The sequence below is a fragment of the Aquarana catesbeiana genome, linkage group LG03, assembly GCF_042186555.1.
Source record: "Aquarana catesbeiana isolate 2022-GZ linkage group LG03, ASM4218655v1, whole genome shotgun sequence".
Classification (NCBI taxonomy): Eukaryota; Metazoa; Chordata; class Amphibia; order Anura; family Ranidae; genus Aquarana; species Aquarana catesbeiana.
Genome location: NC_133326.1, coordinates 732,688,769 through 732,715,313, shown reverse-complemented (window position 1 = coordinate 732,715,313; position 26,545 = coordinate 732,688,769). Strand labels below are relative to the sequence as shown.

The following is a 26,545-nucleotide window of genomic DNA, read 5'->3' as shown; positions in this document are numbered from 1 at the left end:
GTATCATTGTCTGCACATTCTCTGACCGTCTCCTGTAGCATGTCTGCACATTCTCTGACGGTCTCCTGTATCATTGTCTGCACAGTCTCTGACCGTCTCCTGTATCATTGTCTGCACAGTCTCTGACCGTCTCCTGTATCAGTGTCTGCACAGTCTCTGACCATCTCCTGCATCTTTGTGGTGTGGTTGTCTGTCAGCACCCTGTCTGTGGCTCCAACGTTTGTTACTGTCTTAGCCAGGTAAGAGTTTGCTTGTCATTACCATAATAAAACCATCTCCTGTATCATTGTCCGCACAGTCTCTGACCATCTCCTGTATCATTGTCCGCACAGTCTCTGACCATCTCATGTATCATTGTCCACACACAGTCTCAGACCATTTCCTGTATCATTGTCCACACACAGTCTCTGACCATTTCCTGTATCATTGTCCGCAAACAGTCTCTGACCATTTCCTGTATCATTGTCCGCACACAGTCTCCGACAGTGTCCTGTATCATTGTCTGCACAGTCTCTGACCGTCTCCTGTATCATTGTCTGCACAGTCTCTGACCTTCTCCTGTATCTTTGTCTGCACAGTCTCTGACCGGCTCCTGTATCGTTGTCTGCACAGTGTCTGACCATCTCCTGTATCATTTTCCGCACAGTCTCTGACCAAATTTATTTCACATTTTGGAGACAGCACTGAGGATAATGAGTAGGCAGCTGCACAATTTGATCTATAAATTTAAGGCTGTTAATATATGCAATTATACAGTTAATTTTTAGCACCTATATTATTTTTCCCATTATGGGCATGAGTGGGGCCTCATGTCTAAGTTTTGCCTAAGGCCTCACAAAGTCTAGAGCTGCCTCTGGGTGGTGTCACCTTTGCCGCAGTCATTAGGACAGGCTCCGGACCAACAACTGGCAGGTACCGCATCCGCCAGTTCGGGGTCCGGGGGACAGCTCCAGGAGCTATTGGAAGGGCTGCGGGTGCTGGTAGGTCGTTTTGGCAATGCACAAGGGCAGGTTTCACGGATGGATACGCAAGGGGACGCCCAGGGTGTGGAAAAAGATGGTGGGGGTGTGAACTCAAGGGGGGGGATGCGGTAACTCCGGCTACAGTGGTGCCAACTGACAAGATGATGGAGACGGTGCCGGAAAGGAGACGTCAGGTGAGAAGGGGGCCACAGAAGCGAAGGGCAGGTCGGATGTGGTTAGGCTGGCTGATGCGGCAAAATGCGAGATATATGTCTGTTTCGAAGGCCCGCTGGGAGCTCATTTAAAACAGGAGGTTTGAGAAAAAATTTACAAAGGGGACTATGTGGAAATCTTCTCCTTGTTGCCTTTGGAAAAGTTTAACCTGGATTGGGTTAAGCCCAACGATTCCAAGAAGGAGGATGAGGAGAAGAGGAGATATAGATTGATACCGCGGACGTTTGTAAATTGGTTACAGGCGTTCGCTATCATGGCCAGCGTCATTGGCGAAAATAACCCCGAACATTGTTCGGGGTTGTTTTGTTATATGGATGCTATAGGAGAGGCACACAGGGTTTATGGGGGAACTGCTTGGCTATGGTATGACGAGCAGTTTCGTCAACGCAGAGCGGTTCGTCCGGATCTGCGTTGGGACCATAAGGATATTAGCCTATGGATGAGACTGATGTCATCAGCTAGGGCCCCGCCTCAGTTATTTCAGGGGGGGCCGGGGGTACTCACGCCTCAGGACTACCGGCCGGAAAAAAATGGGGGGTGTGCTGGCAGTTTAATGAAGGATCCTGTAAGTTCGGGGGATCGTGCAAATTCAAGCACGAATGTTCAGGGTGTGGAGCCCACACCCTGTCTCGGTGTTTCAAAAAAGGAAAGCGTACCGGGGAGTCTGCTCACAAGAGGGATGACACCGGTGAAGGGGGGAAGGATGCAGCCTTTCCTAAGTAAGTATCCGGATAGGAAAGCGGAGTTACTGATCACCGAGGGGTTTCGGGAGGGGTTCAAAATACCGTGTTCATTGGAGGTAGTTCCTCCAGTAGCATGGAATTTAAAATCTGCATTACAACACCCGGGGGTGGTGGGGGGAAAATTGGCAAAGGAAGTGGCTTTGGGACGGATGGGCGGCCCGTTCGGGTCAAAACCATTAAAAGACTTGGTGGTGTCGCCACTGGGTGTGGTGCCAAAGAAAGAGCCGAATAAGTTTCGGTTAATTCACCACTTATCATTTCCAAAAGGGGATCGGTTAATGATTTCATTGACCCAGGCCCATGCACCGTGTCATACACTTCGTTTGATGCGGCAGTTCGATGGGTCAGGCCATATGGAAAGGGGGCGCGGATGGCAAAAGCTGATATAGAGGTGGCATTTAGGCTACTTCCAGTACACCCGGATAGCTTTTGGCTGTTGGGATGCCACTGGCAGGAACAATTTTATGTGGATAAATGCTTGCCCATGGGTTGCTCCATTTCCTGCGCCATGTTTGAAGTTTTCAGTTCCTTTTTGGAGTGGGTTGTAAGGGATGTGTCGGGGCTTGAATCTATAATACACTATTTGGATGACTTCCTATGCATAGGCCCCCCTTCTTCAAGTGTGTGTGCGATTTTATTGTCAACGTTGCAGCACATTGCAGAACGGTTTGGAGTGCCCCTGGCAGCTGAAAAAACGGAGGGTCCCACAACAGAACTTAGTTTCTTGGGCATTGTTATTGATTCAAGGGCAATGGAATGTAGGTTACTGCAAGAAAAGTTAGTGGACTTGCAGAAGGAAATACGGCGGGTCCCCGGGATGAAGAAAATACAACTGCGGGACCTTTAATCTTTGCTTGGTAAGTTGAACTTTGTTTGCAGGATCATACCCATGGGTAGGGTTTTTTGCCGATGGCTGTCGGCGGCTACAGCTGGGGTAAAAGCACCGGCCCATGTCATTAGGCTTACAAAAGAACATCGGGAGGACCTACAGGTATGGTATCAATTTTTGATGGAGTACAACGGGAAGTCGGTGTGGATGTCGGGTCCGGTAAGTAATTTCGATGTGGAGTTGGTTACAGACGCAGCGGGATCTACTGGATATGGGGCGTTTTTTCAAGGGCAATGGAGCGCGGAACCATGGCCTAAATCTTGGGTGGAAGCTGGTTTTCTGTGTAACCTGGTACTATTGGAATTGTTTCCAGTAGTACTGGCTATAGAGTTGTGGGGACGGTCTTGTCAGAATTTAAAGTTGAGATTGAACTGCGACAATATGGGAGTGGTGCAGGTAGTCAATCGCATGTCAGCGTCTTCCCAACCTGTCATAAGGCTACTACGACAGTTGGTATTACGGTGCTTGCAATTGAATATTTTCATATATGCTGTGCATATACCAGGGATTGACAACACACTGGCTGATTCACTGTCTCGCTTTCAGTGGGACAAGTTCAGGGAATTAGCTCCGGCTGCAGAGAAGGAAGGAATTCCTTGCCCGGGTTGGATCTGGGAGCTGGCCTTGGAGTCGCCGCAGGATGGATACAACAGTCTGTGAGTGAGTCCACATGGGCGGTCTATGTGAAGGTATGGAAAGAATGGTTGGGACTTGTCTGGGAAGCTGGGGTGGGGAAGACGGCGGGGAGGTGAGATTATTGGTCCTTTATTTTGTGTCCAGAAACATGGAAAACGGGGTGGCGGTATCGTCTATTGGTAAGAAGTTGGTGGCGTTGTCATTTCTGTTTAAGTTGCAGGGGAAGGAGGATTGGACGAAGGACTTTTGGGTGAGGCAGGCATTAAAAGGATACCGGAGGGGAATCAAGAAAAAGGATAACCGACGGCTGGTCACTTTCGCAAACCTGTCGGCAATTTGTGAACAACTGGGGTCGGTTATGAGTGCTTACTTTTTACAGCGGCTTTTTCGCTGGCGTTTTTTGGGGCTTTTTGGGTAGGGGAGTTGGTCAGCCCATCCAGAAAGGACGCGGGGGGTATTTTGGTACAGGATTTGCAGTCATACACGGATAAGATGTGTTTACGGCTGAGGAGGTTAAAAAACGGATCAATTGGGAAAAGGCATAGATGTGTGGCTGCATGCCTTGCCAGGATCAGCAGTGTGTCCAGTAAGGACGGTTGGTGATTTTGGGAAGATTAGACCGGTAGGTGAGGGACCATTTTTATGTCATGAGGATGGTTCTTACCTATCAAGGTTTCAATTTGTGGCAGTGTTTCGGAAATGCTTATCTGTGATAGGTTTGGATGGGAAGGCATACGCATTGGGGCGGCTACAGAAGCTGCCAGATGCGGGTTGGATTAGGCACCTGTGTGGAGGATCGGTAGATGGGAATCAAAGAGATTCCGTACGTACATTCGCCCTCAATTAGTAGTGGAATAAAATAAAAAAAAAGTATATTGAATAAGTGTTGTTGTTTTGCACACATGTAGTGGGGTTTTGTTGTTTGGTGATATCACCCTGCCTTGTTGTCTTTTTGTTTCAAATGGAGTGTCTCCCCGCCTCGTCTGGATACTGGGACACTCCTACGTTTGTTGGGGGGCAAGGAGAGGTGATGCGAGACCAGACGGGCGGCAGTTAGGCATATCAAGGAGTGAGGCTTTTATCAGGTGGCTGGGGAGATCAGGAATGATGTGGGGTAGAGTGGTTACAGAGGTGGTACGATATGCGTGGTTAGACGGACCTCCTGATGTGTTGGTCATTCACGCTGGAGGTAACGATTTGGGTGTGCGTACGGTCAGGGAATTGATAGCAGATGTAAAAACGGATCTTTTGCACATACATACTATTTTTCCGAACGCATTGCTGTTATGGTCCGATATTGTGGCACGAACATTGTGGCGCAATGCAAGGTCCATGGTGCGAATCAACAAGGCTCGTATACAAGTCAATAAGGTAGTGGGGAGGTTTTTGGTTCAGCAAGGGGGCATGGTGATTTGGCATAGAGAGTTGGAGATAAACGTAGGCCTCTACTTGCGAAGGGATGGGGTTCACCTCACAGATGTGGGGACTGATCTATGGACCATGGGGTTACAGCAAGGAATACAACGGGCCTTGAGGGTATGGAGGGGCCCTTAAGCATAAGGTTTCATCCTTTCGGGCTGTGGCTGGTTTTTGCTGTTGGTCGGTGACGGTAGCGGTAAATAAAATGTGGAAAAAGGAGTGGGGGGTCATCAATAGTATGGCCCCTCCTGTGTATTCCCGAAAGGAATACCGGTATGTTGCACTGCGGGAGGGGGTTGTCTCCGAGCGGCACAGCTGGAGGCCTTATCAGTTTTGAAACACGGTTCCTGCAGTGTACTGTTTGGATATGTGGTGAAAAAGGGGGTAGCTCCATCATTGACCAACAGATTGGGTTAAAACATGTTGTTTTCTGAGGTTATATGTTATTTATATATTTAAGTTGATATTGGAGGTATTTATACAGTTGTTTAATAAAAGAGGCTGTTATGGCCATTTATACTCCAGAAGAAAAGGTGTGGTCTCATTATTTTAGGATGGTAAAAGGGTTGGAGTATTGGTGGCTAACAGTAAGGGATAAGATGGGGTACATCTGGACTACACTAGTCAAGTCCATATATCTGTGAGTAATCTTCCTCAATGATGGTGCCCCCTCCAGTGTGTCACTACAAAATGAAGTGTGTTCAGAGTCCTCCACCTCCGTGCTGATGAAATGCCCCCTCAGGCATTGGCCCCATATACAATACAGGTGTGATGTGCTTGTCCCCTCTCTGGGGGCTCAATGGGCCCGGGGCACTTCAAACAAGATCAGCTGTCACAAGCGTGGGGTCCCTTTAAGGGATCTGGTCCCTCCTGATTGGATGGATATAGAACTCCAAATAAAACAAAAATGTAACCAATAGTAAAGTACGTCCTTCAAAACGATTGTCTCTATTTACAATAAATGCACTGACAACCAATAATATATCAGCATATCCAGCAACCAAATGGGCAGCAGATAATATCACTCACCAGCACCACTTCCTGTTTCAGTTCCAGGCAGGGAATTACATCACCCGGCTCCGCCCGAGGGCTGACTGTCCAATGATTGGTTGATCTGCTGGCATATTATCATTGCTTGTCAGTGTGAAATGGAAAGGGACATTGAGGCCCCAGGGACTTTAAACGGTGCTAGGATCAATAAGGTAGAGAGCATAGAATAAAATAAATTTTATTACAATCTTTAAAAACAGACACTGGCCAAAGACAACATACAGAACTAATGAAGTAATTCATCAATACAGAAATTAATACCACTCTCTCAACATGTTTCGCTTTCCTAAGCTTCTTCAGGAGATATATTGTGATATTATGGTCAACTATGAAAATAGAAAAAATATATATGTAAACAAATGTCTGCTTGTAAATTGCAGTCATGAATATATATTGATTTAATCATAAGGGGAAATATGAAAAATACAAAAATATATATATATATATATATATATATATATATATATATATATATATCATACATCAAAAAAAGAGAGAAAAATATATATACAACATACATGTATCAAAATATGTGTATCAGAATGCGTGTGTCAAAAAAAAAACAAAAAAAAAACCCAATCTATCAACCACCCCGTCATAATTTGCTTTAATTAGTCTTACCTGTAGAAAAATTATAATTAAAAAAATAGAGATTTGAGCGATGGTAGATATTTTGCTCCTCAGTCCCCACCTCACTGAAAAGGCATGCAGAGAGGGATAAAAATTCTAGAGGTAAATGAAACACTCTAAAGAGGAGAAAAATCAAATACATGGGTATTATAGTCATATCAGTGTAGATAAAGTTGACTAGTGATAGTATTGCTTGTCAGTGTGTTTAGCGATCCTCATGGATTTTGCTGCACGGAGACGCATGTGAAGTAGAAATCCCATTATTATCTATGTGGCCGGTTCCCATCGATGTGCCGCAGTTTAGTGTAAAAGGGAATCTATATGGAGCCATTCACACCTCCAATGTGTACGTTACCACGTACGCCGCAATGTGCCCGCAACAGTATAACTCCACACTTATGCCCCGTATACACGGTCGGATTTTCCAATGGAAAATGTCCGATCGGAGCGTGTTGTCGGAAATTCCGACCGTGTGTGGGCGCCATCGGACATTTTCCATCGGATTTTCCGACACACAAAGTTGGAGAGCAGGAGATAAAATTTCCCGACAACAAAATCCGATCGCGTCAATTCCGACCGTGTGTGGCCTGTTCCGACGCACAAAGTGCCACGCATGCTCAGAAGAAATTTCGACACGGAACAGCTCGGTCGGGTAAACTTAGCATTCGCAATGGATACAGCACTTTCGTCACGCTGCAATGTTAAAAATGGTTTAATACAGCGCACTCTCTTCTTCTTTATAATGTGACAAGAATTAAGTAGTTTTGCTGCTCATATTCACACACACTTCTCACAATTTTTTTTTTTTGTTTTTTTATTGGGATTCCCTGAATATATTGTTATTTGTCACATCTGACAGAATGTTTTTTATTTATTTATTTTTTTTTTTTGGATTTTAAGTCATTTTTGGTTTCGATTTTGTTTGTATTTTTTCCAAGGCTGATCTTTGTTTAATGTTGTTTTTAATTTGACTCCTGAATATTTTTGTGTGAGTTTTGTGTGTCAAGTTACCCCAACACCATTGATATCTTTTATTATTTAATCTCAAGGAGATTGTTTGTTGTTAGTGTCCCTCGTTAATTTCACATTGTATATTTGAAATGTACCTGAATCCTCACAAACAAACTGTTCTTTTTGAAATTAAACACACATAGGCAAGTATAATTCAAACAAAAATCCTTTATTAAGGGCTCAGAACCAAACAAAGAGGGAGGCAACACTGGATCAACAGGAGAAATTAGCGAAGCCTGGGACCCCCACGGCAGACATGAATTCTTGAACATCAAAATTGGTGGCCTGAGGAGTCCATATGTAAGGGAGGGCAGTCTGGTCCAGAATTCACAGAGATCCGGATAGCAGCAGATGACATCTGTGTCCCCAGGCTGTGGTACCACAAGAGGCTGCATTTTTTGGCCGACCAGACTGGATCCAGGGTCCTCACTTTCTGGTCTTCCTTCCACGCTTCCTTCCTGGCTGTGCTGTTGGAGATGTGGCAGGAGGAGAAGTAGGACCTGGAGGAGGAGGAGGACTGGGAGGACCTGGAGGAGAGGGAGGAGGAGGACCTGCAGGAGGAGGAGGAGGACCATCTGTGAGTTCGCAAAGGTGTGTCTGAGCTGTAATTTGGCCCCTCATACCTTTGTTAAGAGCCTCCAATATAAGCGACTCTCACATGACTTGTTGTCCCTCCTCAATCCTCTGCATTTTATAGGCAATGGTGGCAGCAATGTCCTCCTCCACGGTGTGTGGTGCTCCCAGGACCTCTGTAGCCCTCCAAAAGAGTCCTCTGCCAGCCTCCTCTAGGGCACTCCTCCTCCTGCCACTTTCTCTTTCCAGGGGGAGTGGAGGGACCGGCAGATCAGGCAGCCGGCTCGGCCCGGCCACCTCCTGGCTGAGACTTCCCTGTGTATGAAAAAGGGACATGGTTTTAGTTTTTGCTTCATCAATCACAATCCTAAATTAGTACTCCCAACTAACATCTAGTTAACATCATTGATTGGACAAGCAGAAATATTTATAGAAATGCTATACCTGGCTCAATCTGGGCTCCTCCACATGTTGCCTGGAAGGCCCAGGTTGGGCGTCAGAAGCCTCAGCCGGGGGTGAAGGAAGCGTGGAAGGAAGACTGGAGAGGGATGGCCTGGGTTCAGTCTGGCCTGCCAGAAATTTCAGCCTGTTGTAGTACAACATCCTGCGGACATAGATGTCATCTGCTGCTCCGGATCTCTGTGAATCCAGGACTTTCTGGCGCTCCCTCACATATGTGCTCCTCAGGCCACCAATTAAGATCTTCAAATAGGTGATGTCTGCCGTGGGGATCACCTGCTTCACAATTTCCAACAATTGCTCCAGTGCTGCCTTCCTCTTTGCTTGGTTCTTGTAATGTGGGTGGTTAATCTCCCACAGACAAGGCAGCTCCCTTAACATATCAATGAATAGTGACATGAAGTCATTATCTTTAACTAAGATATCCATGTTCACTGCAAGACACAACACAAGACAAAGCCTAATGTCAGACAAAACTCTCCTAATCTTGTTACAATATAGGCCTCAATCTTGAAGCAGTATAGGCACAAGTTTGTCTCTTACCTTCGTTCTTACGATCGGCGCGTCCAATGCTCCTTCTTCCGCTCACAGATCGTACGTAATACGCACGTGTGTTACGCTTTATATACACTGCGCATGCGTGTAACTCCGCCCGCCCCTGACGTTCTTTCTAGTCTATTCCCCGCCCCTTTTCATTCAGCGCAGTGGGTGAAGAGCACATGGCGGAGTCACAGCAGGTGCGTGCTAATTATAGCAACGAGGAGGAGGCGGAGGAAAGCCCGGAGACAGAAACGTCCCGATCCAGAAGGAGAAGATTTAAGGTCACAAATATGTCCTTTGGGGAGATGTTGGAGATGGTGGACATCCTGAAGAAGGCCGACTATGATGGGAAGTATGGACCTTACCCCAACCCCAATATCAGAAAGGCCAAGATCATGGCGAAAGTGGTCAAAAGTCTGCACAGTAATTTCGGGGTACGATGATCGAAAGATCAGCTCAGGAAGCGGTGGTCAGACCTCAAATTACGCGAGACAGAGCAGTACAGAAAGATCCAGAGAGTGCTGCAAAAAAGTAAGTAGTTGTGCTGTGTTAATATTCTTTTTGTCTTTATTACGTTCGTGCTGCTCCATGTGCTTTTCTTAATTGTACAGTTTCAAATGTAAATTTTAATGTTCATGGGCCCATTATTCGTTCGTATCCAACATTTTGTTTCCCCTTTAAAACACCATTGTTTAGGCCATGTGCATTTTCCTACATTTTTTTAAGGCCTACTTGGATGCAAAATATTTGGTGATGTAGATGGGTTTTTTACTAGAATGAAATGCAAACTAGATTCTGTGTAAGGAGAGGACACTGAGCAGCTGTTTTCACATCTGGACACTGGAGCACTAGTGTGGGACCCCAGAACACCATTTTTATTAGGGGGGGCACACAGGTGCTCCAGTGTATACTATAGGGGGGCTACATCTGTGAAGCTTGTACAAAACAGGTAAAGTATTGCAGCTTGACAAAAGGCCAATAAAAAAATGACATCTTGGAACTCTGCTAAAATTGACAATTGTACCCCACTTCCAAGCAATGTTTCCTATTTATAGTTCTGCCATTAAATATCTGTGTGCTAATTATACCATTTTTGTTTTACATAGGGGAGAAAAGACTCGGAGGACACCCCTCATCCGAGGAGACCAGAGACCCCCCACCTATGGAAGAAGGTGAAATACCCCCAACACAAGCGGAGCAGGAGGAGGAAGAAGATGTGGTGGAAACTGGCACCACAACAGGTGAGTGTCTGCGACCACAGGCTCAGGTAAGAGATGGATGTCCGCAGATTTTTTTTGTTCGGTTTCTCTCTTTTTAGGTGATCGTGATGTTGTGGATCGAGATCCTTTCACATCAGAAAGTGCCCAGATCCTGATCGGGGAGATCATGGGGTATAATTTAGAATTGGAAAACATCCAGAAAAAAATAAATGATGTGATAACCAAAAATAATAACATCATTGATGTTTTGGGGCGAATTTAAAACCCCACAAAATCACTTTTTTTTTTGGTGTGGTACAATGTTTATAACCTTTTAGCAATGTTTCGAAAAGCCTAATTTGGAGGATGCACACAGTGTGCCAACATGTGCTATCTGCCATCACAGGAGATCAATGGACGCGTTTTGGGGGTGCAACACCTTCCTCAATAATAAAGTAGCAGTGAGGAAGGGGTTGCTCCCACAAAACACGTCCCTTGATCCCCCGTGATGGCAGCTAGCACATGTTGACATTCGTAAATTGGTGTGCATCTTCCAAATTTGGCTTTTCAAGGGGTGATTTGACCCCATCTGAATGCAATATCAAACACAGTTCCTAAATACTCATGTCTGATATTGCCTTCAAGTTTTACCATATGTGAACTTTGTAAGTTCAAATTTTTTATCTTTCTTGTTGGTTTTACACATGCCTGTTTTATCGTAAATGGACATTTCTATTTTTGATAATGCCACCCCAAAAATGGGTAGACAACAAACATGTTGGTTTGTTTGAAAAACCTTTAGTAAATGCACATGCGATTGTGCAGGTATAAAAAAGTTTGTTAATCAAGAATGTGTGGATTATTGTCTCAATGCTACAACACTTTTGGGGTGATGTCATTGCTCTTTTCAGAGAAAATGGGGGTTATTTCCTAAGGGCAAATCCTCTTTGCACTATAAGAGCATTTTCCTTGCAGTTTCAAGAGCACTTGTAGTATAAAAAGTGTATACGCCTTTAGTAAATAACAGCCAACAGTGCTTTGTATAAGGTTACACAATCACGCCATTTTCACGACTCCACACATTGCTGTCAGGGTCAGCTAAAACAAACACAAGCAGTAAATGTCCACAATGAATTTTTTTTTTGTTTTATTGGAAAAAGGCTTCACAAATTTGAAGGCATATTGATGGCCCCCCTACCCGCAAAGAACTCCAGGTATCGTAACCGGACATCACAGGCACTCAGGGAGGGCAAGCCAGGACGGCCGCTTTCAAGCGCCGTCAGTGTTTCAGGTATCACTCCGGCTTCAGGCCCAACTGAGCCAGCATAGTTGGCCGAATGTTTCCTTAAAAAGTTATGGAGAATACAGCACGCCAGTATAATATGGTTTAGTTTATACTCCGCCATATGGATAGGTGTCAGAAATAGGCGGAACCGGCTGGCCAGGATTCCAAATGTGTTCTCCACCACTCTTCGGGCTCTGGCCAGCCGGTAATTAAAAACCCTCTGTTCCGGGGTGAGGGTCCTCATCGGGAATGGCCACATCAGGTGGTCCCCCAGAGCAAACGCTTCATCAGCAACGAACACGAATGGGAGTCCTTCCACATTGTCCTCTGGAGCTGGCAAGTCCAAGCTGCCATTCTGGAGACGCCTGTAGAACTCCGTCTGGGTGATGACTCCACCATCGGACATCCGGCCATTCTTCCCCACGTCCACATACAAGAAGTCGTAATTAGCCGACACCACCGCCAACATCACAATACTATTGAACCCCTTATAGTTGAAATAGTACGACCCCGAGTTGGGTGGTGGGATGATGTGGACATGTTTCCCATCAATTGCCCCTCCGCAGTTATGAAAGTCCCACCGCTGGGCAAAGTGGGAGGCCACAGTCTGCCATTCCTGTGGTGTGGAAGAAAACTGTTGAGGAAAAAAAAAATTACTATTTTTGCTCAGAAACATGGCAAGCAGATTAGGCACAAACATTCTGGGGCAACCTCCAGATAGCATTTATTAAGGGGAATTTAACAACACCAAAGTATAAGGTACACCTATCATATTCACCCTCCCTCCCTCTCATGGGCCATTTCGAACATTATGGGGGGTGTGGAAATCTTGGACAGGTAACCCTCTTCACTTCATTGAGAGATGAATGCCTAAATACAGGGTATTACTTGGAACAGCCCCTCAGTTACACTATTGGCAGCCCACTGGACAGGTAAGAAGTGTCCGAATACAAAGATATAAATACACATTGTACACATTTGAGGACATTTGAACATTCTGCTGTTACCTGACTCAAGATAATAATAGTATCTTAAAAATTCAAACAGTACCATTGGAAAGTATACAGGCAGGCCCTTGCACTACATGCTTTGGGGAATTCATCCATAAATCTGAGCACAAAAGAGATGTGTATAGTGTGTATGGGTTTGGCAAAGTCAGCAGATAGATGATTGAGGAGAGATATAGAATTGGGATCAGCTGACTTAGCAGTTGGGAGGGAGGGAGGGTTCCTAAAAATGATTTGGGGACACCACAAAAAATAAGCCTCTGGCACTCTGCCTGAATGTAAAGCTAAAATAACATTTCAAAACATTTTTGGGGGTGTTTGGGGTAAAGTACTACTATGGAGCTGATAAAATACATTGTTTTAAGTGACTACATGCGGTGAATATAGGGCCAGGAGAGAACATGTTGGGGAGGTTAGTTAAGGACAATCTGTATGAAGGACCTAAAAAATTAATTACATAAAAATCCAATATGCATGAGGACAAAGGGGACATTCACAGCATATTCCAATCATGGTAATTAGGGAATGAGGAAAGAAATACAATATATTAGCACACATTAAATACAATGAAATGTGATATTAAAGGATAAAAATCTTACCTTCATATACTCCTTCTGCAGGACCTGGATGATGGCAGAACAGGTCTCTGGGATAATGATCCCCAGAGCCTGGGGGGAGATGCCTGTCGAGAACTTCAAGTCCTGCAGACTTCTCCCTGTCACCAAATACCGCAAGGTAGCGACCAATCTCTGGCTTACCTCATGCTGGTATCCTGCCTGCTGATATAGGGGGTCAGCGAAGCCAACAAATGGTAAAACACGGGGTCCATCATCCTGAGAAAGTTCCTGAAATCATCAGGATTATTCTCACGGATCTCACGGAGCAAAGGCATATGAGAGAACTGGTCACGCTGAAGCAACCAATTCTTGGTCCATGAACTCCTCCCCACCCTGTTCATGGACTGGACTTGTGTCAAGGTCAGGACCCCAACACCAAGCCCCCGCACAGCACGAAATCTACGAGGAGTATGCATACGCAACATGGCTAGAAAACGGTCGGCTGCTCAGAACGAAGTAACAGAACGCACTGAAGAACAGCAAGGCCTGTGAAGAGCGACCTGAAAAACAGTAACAAACGAGCAAGAATACAATGACTAATTAAAGTCACGCGGAACTTGCTTGCACGCACTGAAGAGCAGATACAAACCCACAAGCACAAACTGAACGGCAGAAAACGATCTGAAAGCCACGAGTCTGAAAAAGCGCGAATCGTCTCTCACCAAACTTTTACTAACACGAGATTAGCAAAAGGAGCCCAAAGGGTGCCGCGCTTGGTTCTGAACTGGCCTTTTCTAGTCTCGTCATACGTGCTTGACGTCACCGCGTTGTTGGCGATCGGAAATTCCAACAACTTTGTGCGACCGTGTGTACGCAAAACAAGTTTGAGCCAACATCCGTCAGAAAAAATCCTATGATTTTGTTGTCGGAATGTCCGATCAATGTCCGACCGTGTGTACGGGGCATTAGACTTTTCAGGTGGGTGACAACTTACCTCCATTTCACAGGGGAGGTCCCACCAATATTCGATGCAAATGTCCCAACATTTCATTTTCTAAGACCCCACCCACTGATTATTCATTGGATGTGTCTACTTCTGCCCCTCCCTGGAAGAACATTTCACCTCTTTCCTTCTTCTCCCTCCAGGATTATGGACTGTAAAGGGACATTATGGTGCTGTGATGATCTTTACTCCATTATCTCCACAAACCGAACTCAGAGCAGTACAGTGTCATCATATAACTGGTGTGGTGGTGATCATCAGGGACACAGACTATATATATATATATATATATATATATATATATATATATATATATACTATATTTATAAAAGAACTGTCAAAAGCGAAGATGTGTCATACGGTGGGAGCCTCCCATGGAGGTGGGTTGGTCGTGTTTGTTTTTTTTCTTTTCTTTTTTGGTCCATTGGCGGAGCGAGAGAAGAAGAAGAATGGACTTTGTGGGACATTTTTATTTTTTTATTTTTTAATAAAGGATTTGTCCAAAGCTGTGTCTTGTCATTTTTACCATTTTAACACTTTATGTGAAATGGTAGGTGCACATTTGTAACCCGTTACCATTTCACACAGGGGGGAGGCTGGGATCTGGGGGTCCCCTTGTTAAAGGGGGCTTCCAGATTCCGATAAGCCCCCCGCCCGCAGACCCCCACAACCACCGGGCAAGGGTTGAGGGGATAAGGCCCTTGTCCCCATCAGCATGGGGACAACATGCGCACCCACCCCATGTTGAGGACATGTGGCCTGGTACAGTTCAGGTGGGGGGCGCTCTCTTGTCCCCCCCCCTTTTCCTGCGGCCTGCCAGGTTGCGTGCTTAGATAAGTTTCTGGTATGGATTTTGAGGGGGACCCCCACACCATTTTTTTTTAATTTTGGCGTGGGGTTCACCTTAATATCCATACCAGACCTGAAGGGCCTGGTATGGAATTTGGGGGTTCCCCACGCAATTTGTTTTTTGAAATTTTGGTTCAGGGTTCCCCTTAATATTCATACCAGACCCAAAGGGACTGGTAATAGACTGGGGGGGATACCAGGCTGTTTTTTTCAATGACTTCTTTTATCTGTATTGCTGAGACCGACAATTCATTATAGCTGCAAGTACTTTTAAATGACTTTTTTTCCTTTAGAAATGTCATTTTGCTCTCGGACTGTTCTAAACATGGGAAACATGCGCCACTTTACAGGCATACTATAGACACCCCCCGGGTACGATATTTAAAGGAATATTTCACTTTTATTGTTTTACTTTAAGCATTATTAAAATCACTGCTCCCGAAAAAATGGCCGTTTTTAAAACTTTTTTTTGCATTGATACATGTCCCCTGGTGCAGGACCCAGGTCCCCAAACACTTTTTATGACAATAACTTGCATATAAGCCTTTAAAATTAGCACTTTTGATTTTTCACATTCGTGTCCCATAGACTTTAACGTTGTTCACGTATTCGAACAAATTTTTTGCCTGTTCGCATGTTCTGCTGCTACCCGTACCGGGGGGTGTTCAGCTCATCCCTATTGTACAGTTATAAGCAACCATTTTTCTGAATGAAAACTATTAATTCAGTGTTTACTATTATGACTAGCTGTGATTGGCCCTGTCTGTACCATGTGATCAATGCGACCAATCGCAGAGCTCATCGCAATAGTACACAGTGAGTGGCATGAAACAATATCTTTTATTGTGTACAATTTTTATGTGATCTGCTGTGATTGGCCACAGTGATCACATGGTACCGGCAGCAGGCCAATACAGTGATCTGTCGTTAGACACAGCGGGTGACAGATCATGCTGGAGTGCGGCCTGTGGGGCACACACGAGGTGCGATCCTGGGAGGACATCATATGATATCCTCCCAGGATATCAGGGCTCCTGCCCAGGCCGTCATATTACAATAGGCTGGGTGGGAAGGGGTTAAAGATTCTGTACTAGATAACTGGGCAATGCCCTGGCAATAACTTTAACTGTAGCATTGTTATACCAAATTACAACTGATGCAAACAGAGTTAAAGTATTGGCATCAACTAAACTAAGAAAATAAAGGTCCCCATGTGCACACCATGCATACAGCCCCAATAGTGGGGGGGCGTATACATTCCTGACAATGGGGAACCCCTGCAGGTGGCTATAAAGGATTTGCACCTAATTGTCAGTGTTGGCGAGCTTTCATTGGGGCCCTTCTGTAGGTGGTGCATGTGTTGCTGTCTCTTTTAAAGTTTGCAGTAGATGGCTAGTGGGCTGCTGAACAAAGAGCAGTCCCTATTGCCTGAACGGGATAAACACGGATGGTCAGCTCACCCTTCCTGGTACACAGAAATCTGGTCCAGATCATTTGGCAGTCTGCAGATCTCAGGTCCCGGTGGTTCATTCTCTCAGCTCTGGTGTAGACACTCACACAGCAACAGGTCTCTCCAGCCTTGGGTTTCGGTGCGACAGGAGACCTCTCAGCCTCTCAGTCCTGTGGACCCTGGTGTGGGCATAGACACCCAAGTGATGAATCTACAATTGTCCAGATCCCAGCACACAAGAGGCTCACGTGGCTCAGGGTCTTGGCACTGTGGAGAGAATGTGTCTCTCCAGATTGAAAATATATAGAGAGAATTTGTCAATCAAATAGCTGGATTTTTGAGGCATAACTCACACAAAATATATTAAAATTTCATATATTTTATTATAGAAGAAATATGAAGTTAAAAATTCATTAAGAACAATACATTCAAATAACCTCCATATGCCATAGATATTTTACATAGTTACATAGTAGGTGAGGTTGAAAAAAGACGCCAGTCCATCAAGTCCAACCTATGTGTGATTATGTGTCAGTATTGCATTGTATATCCCTGTATGTTGCGGTCATTCAGGTGCTTATCTAATAGTTTCTTGAAGCTATCTATGTTTGCTCCCTGCTGAGACCACTGCCTGTGGAAGGCAATTCCACATCCTTGACGCTCTTAAAGTAAAGAACCCTCTACGTAGTTTAAGGTTAAACCTCTTTTCTTCTAATTTTAATGAGTGGCCACGAGTCTTGTTAAACTCTCTTTGTACATCATTTATCCATTTCCAGAACTTATGGTCATCTCCACCTTCATAAATTAATTTGTACAAATGTATCCCACTTTTATACCCTATGACTGAGCTCGCCACGTTTCCTGGATTGTCAACCGCTTCTCCAGGGAGAAAAATAATGGAGGATTGTTTCAGAATCAACACTACAAAATGTTTCAAAAAAAGAAGAAAAAACTATATTTGTATACAACAAAGAGTGCTGATGCTTTGTCTGCAGAAACCTGGAAACCACCATTGGAGCTGCTACACCATGATAGGAGAATCCATTGGGGGAGACCAAAACCCCCCACCCTCAATGATTATCCTTCTCATTCCTAGAAATTCTATAAGGCAGTGGTTCTCATCCCTGTCCTCAAGTACCCCCAACAGTCCATGTTTTGGGAATTTCTGTTAGATAAAATAGCTGTCCAAAATACCAAGCCATTGACTCTGATTTAAAGTGGATGTAAACCCTCCATGTCTCCTTCCACTGCCTGTAAAAGCAATCCAGCAGCTAATCAGTTACTAGGATGACTTTTACATGACAGGAAATCACAGTCTGAAAAGAAAGATACCGGGATGATGACTGTAGCTGCAGCTAAAACCACTGAAAGTCCAGGATGTCATATGACGTCCTACAGGTGGGAAGTGGTAATGCGGTGGATGGTGCACAGGACTGCAGAGTGTGAGACCTGGAGCAACCAATCAGAGGGTGTGACTGCAGGCAGCACTGTGATGTATATTACTGAGCAGCATGTTCCCCACTCTCACCCTCTTCCCGTCTATTCTATATATTCCCAGACTAATGTATGATGTGTCTCTGTAGAATATCGTCTTCTCTGGTGAGGAAGATGAGGAGGGGGAGACCGGAGAACAGGCTGCACAGCAACATACATCTCAGTGCTGCTCACACCGACACCAACACCACTGACACCACCGACACCACCGACACCACCCACACCACTGACACCAACACCACCAACACCGACACCATCGACACTACCGACACTACCGACACCACCAACACCACCAACACCGACACCACCGACACTACTGACACCAACACCACTGACACCATTATATGAATGCAATCTTCTATAACAGTCTATACCAAGCCACAGACTTTATTTCTGGTTTTGATTGGCGTTGGGAAGCTTAGAACCCTGCTGGGTTTTCACCACTGTCCGGGGCTTCGTCAGAGAGATTTCCTCTCACTTCCTGTCCTTGTGACAACAATACAAGAAAGAAATCTATAGGGACACAGACATAAAAATCTGACAGGGGCTCTAAACATTACCCATCCTTATTATACTAAACATATTCTTATTTCAGTCTGTGTTCCTGTTGGAGAGTTCCCTCATTTCCTGTCTACATAAATGTTGTCACTGGGACAGGAAATGAGGAGAAATCTCTCCAATGGAGCCCCGGATAGAAAGAAAAACCTAACAGGCTGCCACCCCACACAGAGGGACCACATGTAGGGGGAGGCAGGATGAAGAGAGAGGAGGGGGAGGGTAAGGAAGAAGAGAGAGAGGGGAGGGCAGGGAGGAGAGAGAAGAGGGGGAGGGGCAGGGAGGAGAAGGGGAGGGGCCGGGTGGAGAGAGAGGAGAGTTGACCTCATCCATCCTATCACAGTGACTGTACCCCACCCTCTATGTCTGATCATGGTGCCCCCCACACAGAGGGACCACATGTGGGGGAGGGGCAGGGGGAGGAGATGGATGATGTCACACACTGGGGTAGTTTTCTGTTTAGAACTTACAGAGAAAATATGATGTCAGATAGTCATTGGATGGATAGACAGATAGGCCACACCCACCCTCACTGTGTAATTGGAATGTTAGACCCCATACACACTATTAGATTTTCTGCAAATTTTTCTCTTCAGATTACAGAATCCATGTAGTGTGAGGGTCGGCCTGATTACATACAAATGGAAACTTTTAAGGTGTGACCTCATATTATACGGTTTTGGTAAATCTGAAGACAAAAATCTGCAGAAAATCTAATAGTGTGTAGGGGGCTTTAGACCCGGTTCCCACCTATGCCGTTTGCTTTTGATCCGTTCCTGTCGTGTTTTTTGCGGTGCGTTTTCTGTTTCTCCACATTCATCTTTGATGCGTTTTTATGCTTTTGTTTTGGACAATTTGTTGTCAGGCAGATTAAAAACACAAAAGCCGTAAAATCGTAGTAAAAACGCACCACACGCTTTTCTGCAGCTTCTCCATTGAAGTCTATTGAACCAAAAACGCATCATTTTGTATTCTAACAATTCCCTGACCCTTTCCAAAAATGCATGGGCTGAGAAAAGCCTGGATGTGACGTGTCCCATAGGAAAGCATGTTACATGGACTGTAGTGTGTGGTGTAAAGAATGCCATAGATGTGAATCAGGCCTAAAGCTGGACACACACTATACAATCTTCTGTAGATTTTTTCCTTTAGAGTTACAAAAACCGTATAATGTGAGGTCACACCTAAACACTTTTCATTTGTATCCAATCAGGAAGGCCCTTGTACTACGTAGTTGAAGGCAAATCTAAAGGAAATCAAAGAACAAAAGTTGTATAGTGTGTATCCGGCTTTACTCCAGTAATTGGACAGATATTCTACCCAATCACAGCGATCAATAAGAAATCTCACATTTATTTTTAGTAGAAACACCTGAAGCCCCGCCCACTGCTATATACTATTGGATGAATAGTAAAGGGTAACTCCACTTTTGTGGGGGGAAAATAATAGCAAATAAAGAAAAAATAATCCAGCGCATCCAATCGGGACACAAGTCATATTGTAATTGAATGTTATTAATAATGACCTTTCCTTTTCAATCTGCAGCTGCTGTAATTTTCTGTAAATACAATATGGCCACCTGGAGGCGCTGTGTACACAGTGTACCGACCACACCCCCCAGAAACATCATTTCCTGCTTGTGTGATTGGCTGGCTGATTTTCCCAGAAGTCTGCACTAAGATACAAGTCAGATTTCAGGCATCCCCTGCAACACAAATGTCATTTTTGGAAAAGATACTTCCAATAGGAATTCACATCTAAAGGGATGCAGACCCCACCACTTTCCTCATTAGAGCTCTGCAGGTGCACAGCTGACTGATCATTATGAAACCCCGCCCATTAGACCCACTCAGGCTGAGAGGAACAAACAGGGATTTTTTTTTTTCAGAATAGCAAAAGGTCGGAATCTGCAACAAAGGTTGTTATGATCCTTAGAATGTACAGAGATCACCCCGAGGGGAATGTTTATTTTTTCAACAAAAGTGGAGTTATGCTTTAAATGAATACCAATGCTTTGTGTGACATCACCAGACTGTGGGCGGAGTTCTCACATCTCCCGCCTCCCCCCACATATCTTTATACAACCATCCCATACACCTAACCCAGCATGGAGGGGCTCAGTGAAGGTGGTGGTGAAGGTGTGGAGATGTCGGATTGGGTCACACAGATCATAAAAGGAGATCCGCCCGGCCTCATAATCCAGATATATCCTGACTCTGTTACTGGAGAGATTGGTGGGTAAGGAGATCCCTTTACTGTCATGTCTCACCCTATACTGATCATCAGACCTGACCAATCCCCAGGACTTCTTATTCCATCCAATCTCTGACTCCTCCCCTCTTCTCTCTATACTGGGGTAACACATCCCGACTCTCCAGTTCTCTGATCCCCCGACATCCACTTCCCAGTAATGTCTCCCTGAGGAGAAACTCTGACTGCTCAACACCTGAGGATAATACTGAAATCTCTCTGGTGTTTCTGGGTAATTCTGGTCTATATCTGACTCGGATACAGTTTTCCTGTCATCTGATATCTGTAGATAATTATGAGCTGTGTTTCCATCCAATAATATGTTTGCAGCTCCCTGTATATAGAAGTATACATTTATCTCTGTTATTATATCAGATAAACCTGTGTGTAAGACCCCCACCATATCCAGATCCCCTCCATCATGGAGGAGTTTCTCATGTCTCTCTCGGTCCTCATTATCTCCATCCTCAGTATCACACAAGTCACCTGTGTCTGATTCCTGTAAGACAGTCAGTGGATCCGTCACATTACACAGCTCCTCAATGTGACGCAACTTCCTGGACAGCTCCTCCTTCTTTATTTCTAGATCCCGGATGGAGATGGAGATCCGCTCTGCTCTCCCGGAGATGTCCCTCAGGACTCTCTTCTCCAGGTCTTCCAGACGTCTCCTGAGATCTCTAAACAGGGCAGTGACTCTCTCGGTGTCACCAGCTGCTTCTTCTTCTACTTTCCTCCTGTGTTCCTGCAGACTCTGGACTCTTTCCTCCGTCTCCTCTCTCTTTGTCAGAAGTTTCTGCAGAATATTCCTCAGTGTCTCCTTCTTCTTCTCAGAAGCCTCTTCCAGTGACTTCATCTTATGTCCAGTGTGTTCTCCAGTCACACAAAACATACAGATACAGGTCTCATCCTCAGTGCAGTAATACTCCGGGATCTTCTTATGGATGGAGCATTTCCTGCTCTCCATGGACAAGGTGGGGTCACATAAGATGTGTTCTGGGGACTTTTTGTGGACTCTCAGGTGTTTATCACACAGAGAAACCTCACAGTGCAGACAGGATCTAACAGCAGGTACAGGATAGTCCACACAGTGAGTACAGAAGACCCCGGACTCCTCCCGATCTGGCTGAGCGGACAGGAAAGTCTCTGCTATGTTACGTAGTGTTATGTTCCTCTGCAGTGCAGGACGACTCCTGAACCTTTTTCTGCATACAGGACAGAAGAAATCTCCAGACCCCCCCTGTGTATCCAGCACAAGATCAATACAGACCCGGCAGAAGTTGTGTCCACATCTCAGCATTACAGGATCTGTATAAATGTTCAGACAGACTGAACATTCTAGCTCAGCTCTCAGATCACCAGACGCCATCGCTGACAGCAGAAGAGAAATTAAATTGAAAGTCTCTGATACCGCAGACGAATGTGGATGGGGGAGGGGTGACATTAGGAATGCCACCTTTTCTTCAAGCCAAACCCGAACACTTTACTGGCGCACGGCATTTATTTTTAGCATTTACAATAGACAATAGGATTGTAAAAGACCTTGGAGCGGGAGTGGACGGGGTGGTGAGATGTACACCAACAGACTTTGAGGGATGGGAAGGATGGGACTGCATGTTTGCTTTTATGTCAGTCAGCTACATTTTTTTTTTAAATAAAAATTCTTGATGGTATTTTACTTTTGTGAGTTCTGTTTCTCCTTAAAGTGCTTATATGGATTTTTATATGTGATATTTGGCTGCATGGTCTGTGATGCTTAGTGTGGCAGTTGGCCCATGGATAGATACTGAAGCGCTGGGGGAGCCGCTGTCTTTAGATGTGAGGCATGAAAGAAGAAATTATCAACTTTTTTCACATAAAGTTTTTGCACAGTTGGTGTTTATATAAATGAAATGAATGTACACTTATGAAATATTGGTTTTAGAACTTATTGTAGGGTATATACTGGTGGTATTATGTTCACTTGTTTAGTATATGTATAAAGGGAAATTATTAGTAATTAATTGTATGAATTATCAGATGTTCACATGAATGGAGGATAATAAATTACGTACTCAGATATATAAATATGTTTTGTTAATTACATGTGTGATGAACCCCTGTCCTCAACAGGTCTATGTCCGCCGTAAATGCTTCCTCTGTCCAGAACCAGCACTATCCAAGACCCCTTAGCCCACCAAATCACCAACCGTAACTCAGTGTAGGGTGAACAACAACATCAAACTCCTTTATTCAAGCACATGTTACAACAGATATATAACAGATATATAACTCAGAGACACTCCCCCCCCACCCTTGGATTCAGGGTGGGGTAAACTGTCCAATCATAGACATACAGGTCAGGTGTATTCAAATTTCTCTGTACAGTGTGTCTAAATAGCACAGATCATAGTGGGGTTCTCAGGCACCCTGGGCCCCTAATGGACACAGGGTGATTTACACATGAGAGGATCCATGAAAGCTGGACACGGAGTTTCCAGAGCTCTCCAAGGTAAGCTGAGTTCCACAAAACCCCCACCCAAATTGACTCTTGTCACATATCTCCCCTTTCGGCAGGAGACTAACACAGGAGGAGACCCCAGACGGGTTGACTCCAAAGTTAGTCAGTACTTCCAGTCCCCCAAAGCTGGTATCCACACAGTACCCCAAATAAATTGTCCTAAACATAGCATTACTCACCCAGCCAACCTCTGCCTCTCTCAGAAAACATGCCCACCGCTGGGGAGAGGCCTGGACTGGCCCTTCTCCCTGGAGTCCTTTCAGCCACTGGAGAGAAAACAGGGTAACTGGGCTCACTCCATCATGCTGTTGGGGATCTGGGCCGACTGCCCAGCTTCCCTGGGGTATACAAGTGGAGACTGAAGTCCCATCCACTTTTGGTAGGTGAAAATCCCCCCGTGCTTGCAAAGCATGGCTGACATCCTCCTGTCTCAGTGCCGCACCATTTTCTGGGGTTGTGTCAGTGGAGACCGAAGTCCCCTCCACTTTCATAGGAACTCCCTCTTCTGTTAGATGAGGGCATAGGCCAGCAACACTCTGCCATGTTGCCAGCCATTCTGCTGGGTTGCTGTTAGTGGAGATCGCAGTCCCATTCATCGATATCAGCTCAAGCTGCAGTTATGTGTAGAGGGCAGTAGCATTCTGCCCTGTTAGCACTTCAGCTGAGGACCCCACATCATCCTCTCCAGCTAACCGCTGGGGCGGGAAGCCGGCTTCCTCCACTCCCAGACTGTGGATTTGCTAATGGGGTGGAAGGATGAACTCCGTCTCTCCCAAACTGTGTAGCTGCCATTGGGAAGGTGAGCTGGCTGCTTCCTCAGCAGTTCCCTCATCTGGCTGCTGGGATGACATTTCTCTGTCACTGTCTCCCAGGTGCACAAATCCTTGTTGGGGAGTGACCATCTCCTTCTCCCCCTGGGCCTCCGGAACTCCCGCAGGTGTGGGGCAGAGGTCTTGGATCCTCTGTTTGGTTGCCAGCGCTTCAGCTGGAGAAGTTTGTTGTAACTCCACAGATGCTGCTGGCAGAAAATACCATGTCCCTGTCAGTGTTGTGGGAGAAAGGCCGACTACCTCTTCTCTCAAGAAGGCCAAAGCCACTGTAGGTGATAGGCAGAGGTCAGCGGCACTCTGACCTGTTGCCAGTGATTCAGCTGGGAGTAAAAGCTTCACTACATCCACTTGTCGCTGGAGAGAGGAGCCGACTGTCCCGTCTCCCTGGAACTCTGTAGTTGTTGCCGGTGCTGGGCAGAGGTTGGTAGCACTCTGCCCTGTTGCCAGCACTTCTGCTAGGGACTCCACATCAACCACTCTGGCTAACTGTTGGGGAGTGACCGTCACAGTGCCTGGCACTGCTGCAGGTGTGGGGCAGAGGTCTTGGACCCTATGTCCTGTGGCCAGCGCTTCAACTGGGGAAGTCTCTGGTAACTTCACAGATGTGGCTGTTGGTGCTGGGCAGAGCTCAGTGAAGTTTGGTCCTAATACCAGCTCTTCTGCTGGAGGCTCACCTGGTTGTTCTTCTTTAGCAGAACAGTCTGTCAAATCCCCAATCTCTATAAATGGTGTCTGGGGTTAGAGATTGATCATCTGCTGTCTGTAGAACGAAGAAGAGTTTACTGGTGCTGGGCAGAGCTCAGTGATGTCTGCTCTCCTGATGGGTTGGTGGCATCATTCTGGGGAGCCATCTGCTGCTGGGAAGGGGGGCTGGCTGCTCCATCTCCCTTACTCTCATCCAGCTGCTGGGACGACATGTCTCTGGTACTGTCTCCCAGGTGCATGTATCTTTGCAGGGGAGGAAAGATCTCTTCCTCCACCCTGGCCAACTGTTGGGAAGGGAGGACAAACACCTCCTCTCCCTTCTTCTCCTGGATCTTAAACTGCTGCTGGGAAGTGACCATCTCCTTCTCACCCTGGGCCTCCGGAACTGCCGCAGGTGTGGGGTAGAGGTCTTGGACCCTCTGTCCAGTTGTCAGCGCTTCAGCTGCATAAGTTTCTGGTAACTCCACCAATGCTGCTGGCAGAAAATCCCATGTCTCTGTCACTATTGTGGGAGAAAGGCCAACTGCCTCTTCTCTAAGGAAGGCTGAAGCTGCTGTTGGTGCTGGGCAGAGGCTAGCAGAGCTTTGCCCTGTTGTCAGCAGAGTTTCCGCTGCCGACTTTCTGGCATGCTGCTGAACATGTTCTAGCAGTTTTCTGTATGCCCTTTCCAGATGCTGTTCCTTCCTTAGAAAAAAGTCTAAATCAGGTTTAAGCTCTGAGACCCCTGCAAGACTGAGCATAGCCTCTCTGTATTCTCGCAGGTCTTCAAGGGTAGGTTCCCCTTAATCGCCAAACACAAAACAATCTGAAAGGCTCTCCCACAGCAATCCAAGGCCACCAGTCATATCCCTCTGAAGAGTATTCTGTTGTCTCCTCTAAATATTCCTCCTCTGTATGCCATTGCAGAGCCCGATACTGATTGTCCAGCTCTATCTCCTGCTGGACCAGCCTGTCAAACTCAGTCACCCATTGCTCCTGGGGCCGCTCTCCCAGGAATTGCATCTGTAACTCCGGTTCTTGACTGACCTGTTGCTCTGGGGTTGGAAAGCACTTGCCCTGTTGCATACCAGCAACCTGGAGGGCTCTAATCCAGAGTCCTACCCAAATCTGCTACCTGACCTCCAGGTATTCATCCGCAGACACAGACCTGGTGTATGTTGAAAGGACGATCCGCAGCAGCCCCAGAAACTCTGACGCCGGATCCATATCTCCGTTGGGGTGACTGAAGTCTGCTATCCTAATCTTGTATCCAGGTGGAGGTTTGGACGTGTTCACAGCCACGAAGCGTGATTGCACTGCTGCCAACCAGTTGTGATGAACCCAGGACTATGTCCGCCGTCAATGCTTCCTTTATCCAGAACCAGCACTATCCAAGACCCTTTATCCCACCCAGTCACCAACCGTAACACAGTGTAGGGTGAACAACAACATCAAACTCCTTTATTCAAGCACATGTTACAACAGATATATAACTCAGAGACACTCCCCCCCACCCTTGGATTCAGGGCGGGGTAAACTGTCCAATTACAATAGACATACAGGTCAGGTGTATTCAAATTTCTCATCAGTAAACAGTCTTATCAGCAGGGAGAGCTGCTGGAGGAATTCGCCCCCACCAATCTCACAGGTAATTTACATACACATCCCATAATATCCAAGGCAGACAGACACAATAGAACATTGGAATACAACCCCACCCCAAACGATCACAGCAAAGA

At 45.8% G+C, this 26,545-nt stretch overlaps 3 protein-coding genes across 3 annotated transcripts in view; 1 reads left to right on the top strand and 2 right to left on the bottom strand.

Moving 5' to 3' along the window:
- LOC141133842 (phospholipid scramblase 3-like) overlaps positions 1–26,545 on the top strand; it is a 599,764-nt gene that overhangs the window by 530,961 nt on the left and 42,258 nt on the right. The gene's annotated exons all lie outside the window — the stretch shown is intronic.
- Positions 18,901–26,545, bottom strand: part of LOC141133839 (E3 ubiquitin/ISG15 ligase TRIM25-like) — a 135,803-nt gene continuing 128,158 nt past the window's right edge. Inside the window, 1 exon segment of the mRNA XM_073623413.1 lies at positions 18,901–19,916. The gene's annotated coding sequence lies outside the window, so the exon portion shown is untranslated.
- LOC141133840 (E3 ubiquitin-protein ligase TRIM39-like) lies at positions 20,510–22,301 on the bottom strand. The gene has a single exon (XM_073623414.1). The coding sequence runs from the start codon at positions 22,234–22,236 to the stop codon at positions 20,593–20,595; it is 1,644 nt and encodes a 547-aa protein (XP_073479515.1). The 5' UTR covers positions 22,237–22,301; the 3' UTR covers positions 20,510–20,592.